This window comes from Cyprinodon variegatus, unplaced genomic scaffold (assembly GCF_000732505.1).
Source record: "Cyprinodon variegatus isolate N-32 unplaced genomic scaffold, C_variegatus-1.0 Scaffold22, whole genome shotgun sequence".
In the NCBI taxonomy this organism is placed as follows: domain Eukaryota; kingdom Metazoa; phylum Chordata; class Actinopteri; order Cyprinodontiformes; family Cyprinodontidae; genus Cyprinodon; species Cyprinodon variegatus.
The window spans coordinates 861,175-866,697 of NW_015150475.1; the positions used below are offsets into that span (position 1 = coordinate 861,175).

General features: G+C 33.6%; 1 protein-coding gene across 1 annotated transcript in view; it reads right to left on the reverse strand.

The window, feature by feature from the left end:
* Positions 1–3,264: 3,264 nt before the first annotated feature.
* cfap70 (cilia and flagella associated protein 70) overlaps positions 3,265–5,523 on the reverse strand; it is a 20,067-nt gene continuing 17,808 nt past the window's right edge. Inside the window, exons 21-23 of the mRNA XM_015391255.1 lie at positions 4,999–5,120; positions 3,888–3,935; positions 3,265–3,724 (exon numbers count right to left, since the gene is read on the reverse strand). Coding sequence (XP_015246741.1) covers positions 3,623–3,724; positions 3,888–3,935; positions 4,999–5,120 — 272 coding nt within the window. The 3' untranslated portion in view covers positions 3,265–3,622. The remainder of the gene's footprint in view (positions 3,725–3,887; positions 3,936–4,998; positions 5,121–5,523) is intronic.

Sequence of the window (5,523 nt, forward strand, 5' to 3'; positions counted from 1 at the left end):
CACAAGTCATAATGAAATGGCGCCGCAAAAAAAACAGTTACCCATGGTTGACGTTGAAAAACGTCACTGTAATATTACTCTGGTCGTTACAATTCTCTTTAACTTCAGGGAGAGGAAAGAATAATTTTGGTATCTATTTGGAGTTCGGGGAATAAGTATTTTACATATTGTTACAAAACTTAAACCTCAAATTCATTCATTAAAACATGTTAATATAACACAAAAAAGAAAGAATTAAAAAATAATGTAAGGAGAATTTTAACTGTAAAGTTAAAAAATATCATTTATATAATGTTTCTTTTTTTCCCCTCACAGAGAGATGTGCCAAAAAAAATCAAGGTATTTGAGGTATCTGTTAAAAATGTAAAACAAGATTAACTTAACTGTACTGACCATTTTTGAAGAGTTACTGTAGGTGATATGTTTTATTCTATAAATGGTGCATCTGGGAGGTTATGAGTTTGAGTTATGTTTAAGCAATGTTACAAACTATTCAATTATCTCTTTTCTAATAGAACACATCATGGAAATTAAAAAATAAATTTGTTGAGATTTTTGCAATGTATTAAAATGGGAAAGCCAAGGAATCACATTTACATGAAAATTTACAGCCTTTACCATGAAGCTAAAGTTGAGATCAGGTGCAGATAAATTCCACCCATCATCCTTAAGCTTAGATTGAGGCCACATGTCATACATTCAGTAGTTGGGACATGATCAGGAAAGGCAGGCACCTGTTTATATATAGTCTCACAGTTGACCTTATAAGGCTATACATACTAAATGTGGAAAAAACTTTAGCAGTGAGAATACTTTCTTTCATGTCATATCAGCCAATTCAAACATCTGTGGATATAGACTACCATGAATACAGTCTTTATATATTGCATTTTAACTTTAGCTTTCAGAATCTCAAAAATACAGACCTGATGAATCTTTCTGCAAGAGAATGAAGACTGATTTTATAAAATACATCAAACATAATCTGTGCAAAATGTGCTCATAGTCAACTGTATGTGGTATGTATGATGTCACTGCTTATTCAATATTCTGCAACTACTTTGTTTTTCTTGTATTCTTTTTTACAGCCATTATTAAAAAAATAGTTCATTTTTTATATGAATTTAAAAATGTTTGTGTTTTTTAGAGTCAAAAAGTTTCTCTGCCTCTATTGAAACATTTGTTTTATTTTAATTTAATACATTCAAATGTTAATACAATAACGATTTTATTTAAGAAAGGCAATCTGTGTTAATCTATGCTAATAAAGAAACCATACACTGTACTAANGATGATGAATAAAGAAAGGTGCTCAAAACTAAATCAGTGATTATGGAATAATTGTTTTGTCTCTTAAATGAATGAAGCAGTTCTTTCGTCTTTCTGAGACAATTAATTTTCACAAAACAGTCGTCTCACAATCGACAGATGAATCTCCAAAACATTGCACAAAGTCACACATTTTGATTCTATTCCAATTCATACATATGTCTGCGCTCTTAGCCAACGAGCTTTTCATAAACAACTCACTGTTCCAGACGTCCTCCTTTTTCCTCTGGAACTGGTGGCAGGTCAAAATAACTTGACTCCAGGCGATTGATTGAACTTTTTACCATCACGTCCTCCCATAGACGTGAATAACACAACTAGCAACAGACCTTTAGCTAGAACCATTGCTGGATCATTTAAGGCCAGCTGGAGCACAAGCTAGTCCACTTCTGGCAAAAACAAGTCGATCTTCTGAGAAGCTATTTCTCTTACATGTGAAATCAAACATAATCGAATGTAAATAATCGATCACTGTTTGAAAATTATGTTATGTTAATAGTTTTTTTAGGTTACAATCTCACAAATGTATTATATTTTTTTTAAATCTTTGTAGCATCTGTGTTGTACTACTACTTCTACAAGAGGAACGCAGAGTTACTGGGTGACCCTCGTCTTTATGAGGATTCCCCCTGGTTGAGAGAGCTGTTCGCCCGCTCCAGACAGTGATCTGCAGAGGCATCAAGAAAGAGCACAAGTCATAATGAAATGGCGCCGCAAAAAAAACAGTTACCCATGGTTGACGTTGAAAAACGTCGCTGTAATATTACTCTGGTCGTTACAATTCTCTTTGACTTCAGGGAGACGAAAGATTCGTTTTGGTAAATATTTGGAGTTCGGGGAATAAGTATTTTACATATTGTTACAAAACTTAAACCTGGAATTCATTCATTAAAACATGTTAATATAACACAAAAAAGAAAGAATTAAAAAATAAAGTAAGGAGAATTTTAACTGTAAAGTTAAAAAATATAATTTATATAATGTTTCTTTTTTTCCCCTCACAGAGAGATGTGCCAAAAAAAATCAAGGTATTTGAGGTATCTGTTGAAAATTTAAAACAAGATTAACTTAACTGTACTGACCTTTTTTGAAGAGTTACTGTAGGTCATATATGTTTTATTCTATAAATGGTGCATCTGGGAGGTTATGAGTTTGAGTTATGTTTAAGCAATGTTACAAACTATTCAATTATCTCTTTTCTAATAGAACACATCATGGAAATTAAAAAATAAATTTGTTGAGATTTTTGCAATGTATTAAAATGGGAAAGCCAAGGAATCACATTTACATGAAAATTTACAGCCTTTACCATGAAGCTAAAGTTGAGATCAGGTGCAGATAAATTCCACCCATCATCCTTAAGCTTAGATTGAGGCCACATGTCATACATTCAGTAGTTGGGACATGATCAGGAAAGGCAGGCACCTGTTTATATATAGTCTCACAGTTGACCTTATAAGGCTATACATACTAAATGTGGAAAAAACTTCAGCAGTGAGAATACTTTCTTTCATGTCATATCAGCCAATTCAAACATCTGTGGATATAGACTACCATGAATACAGTCTTTATATATTGCATTTTAACTTTAGCTTTCAGAATCTCAAAAATACAGACCTGATGAATCTTTCTGCAAGAGAATGAAGACTGATTTTATAAAATACATCAAACATAATCTGTGCATAATGTGCTCATAGTCAACTGTATGTCGTATGTATGATGTCACTGCTTATTCAATATTCTGCAACTACTTTGTTTTTCTTGTATTCTTTTTTACAGTCATTATTAAAAAAATAGTTCATTTTTTATATGAATTTAAAAATGTTTGTGTTTTTTAGAGTCAAAAAGTTTCTCTGCCTCTATTGAAACATTTGTTTTATTTTACTTTAATACATTCAAATGTTAATACAATAACAATTTTATTAAAGAAAGGCAATCTGTGTTAATATATGCTAATAAAGAAACCATACACTGTACTAAATAAAACATGACAATAACATTAAAGCCGCGATAGTTAGAACAAAATACTGTTGCAGTCAAAAAAACAAATTTAAGATGAATAAAAGAATCATCTTATTGACATTTTCATTGTGAAAACACAAACACTGACTGGATTAATGCACACAGTTAAATCTTTGGCCTATTTAGACAATAAAAATACATTAAGTTGTTTTTCTCAGTGTCTCAGTTTGGATTATCAATTTTTATACATATATATATATTTCCTTGCTAAATATGTGTAGACATTTAGCATCATAGCTTTAAAATGTCTTTGCTTTAATGGTTTAAATCTTTACTTCAGCACTGTCTTTGAAGTAGATGCCAGGTGACTCTTTCGAATCTGATCCTTCATCTCGCTGATCTCCTTGATGAGGGAAGAATCCTGCAGATCAAACTAAAAATGAGAGAAAAATAGTTAGTTTGAAATACTGGTTTGATTGTGTTTAGAAACAAAATTTAACTGTCGTAGATGTGTTTACTGAGACATTGTCATTTAATCTATTAAGAAATTACTAAGTATTGACAGTATATATCTTCAAAAACAAGAACGGACTTACCCTCATAGCGTGTCTATAACACTGGTCCGCCATTTCTTGTCTTCCAAACTGAAAAATAAATCAAATCACATTTTAATGCGGTTGTAAAAATTGCAGATTTAGATCAAATAAAAGAGAACACATTAACAAAGAACAAAATGTTCTTTCCACCCCAAAGTTAAATAATGAACTAGAGTGGGGATGTAAAATTTGCCTCCTGCAACTTTTAGGTACCCCTGAGCCAACACTCCTGAATCAAATGGTTTAACATAATAAGGATGCAGTAAAGGGCTCCTTCAAAATAATGCAAATCAATGAGGAGGACACTTCAGCCAAAGTGGAAGTGCATCAGCGGTCGCTATGATGAGTATTATCTGTGCTGGCATTAAGGAGGGTGCTAGGAAGAACAAGCGGTTAGCATAAGGACCTCGTGATTTTCCTGTCTGCTGATAGAGTATACATACGACTATTTAGTACAATACAAATACATCACACCTCGCAGAGTTTTTCAAAAATAAATGATTTTATGACATGTTCGTTGTGTGAGGTGCACATGTCAACACCTTCACATGTTTGTGGTTTTATCTTGAAGAGCTTCAGCCATTCGTTACATCTATGTAACTTTTTATGTAGTTCTTTTCCTGAAAGCTGTAGTCCCAGTCTGACCAGTATCAGCTACCTGTGTCTGTCACACAACCATGTCCGTCAGGCTGAAGGCTGTCCGGATGTGTTAAAGTATAGACCCATCCAAACGTTACAGGATACCGGTCCTCGGAGGCTGGAGCTTGATATCTCTGGACTGAAGGCTATATGTTGCAACAGAGCAAAGAAATTGCTAATATATTTTTATCTAATATTGTTAATTGAAGATTTCTTAATTACACTAACTGGACTCTCCCAAATCTATTTCCAACTGTAACAGCCATCATCTGCATTCTGTTACCTCTGTGACTGAAGTTTAATGTTTGCCTTGCACACACCAGCTTTGCCCCCACATTAGGGTAAGAAAAAAAAAATTTCTGAGGTGAAAAAGAATTCAGTCAAACAAATATCTGGTTTGTTTTATGCTAAATAATAACCCTCCATGGGCTGTGCCAGAACTCTGAGAGTTGTAATCCTTGTAATCACTCACCTTCAGGTTGATTAAAGAAAGGTATGCCCACATCTCTGCATTCACTGTGTTCAAACGACTGGCTGCGGCTAAAGCATCTTCAGCCTCACACAGCTCCTCCAACTGCACAAACAAATACACAACTAAGACTTAATTCAGATGCCAACTAAAAAATTAAAGGTGGAATCCAGGCCTGTTTCATAGTAGATCAAAATAAATAGTTTAAACGATAGGTGTGTTACAAAGGGGTTCCAGTTAAATTATTGCAACACGTTGGCTTTTTATCATTTATTTGACAAGTTGTTTACTCTTACAGGTAAAACAACAGTTCTTTGTGTTTATTTACTATAACAAGACCTCATTAATAGAGGAAAGATATTGTGCATGTGCGCAGTGAGTTTAGACATGTCTATGTCTATGGGAAACACACTAAAGCCTCGCAGCAGCATCTAGTGGAGGTGTAAGAAATCAGAAAAAAGTAGTAGCAGTAGTAGCTGTGTTCGCCGAAGCAGGAGCTAAAGCTGCAGAAGCATTCAGATTTACTGC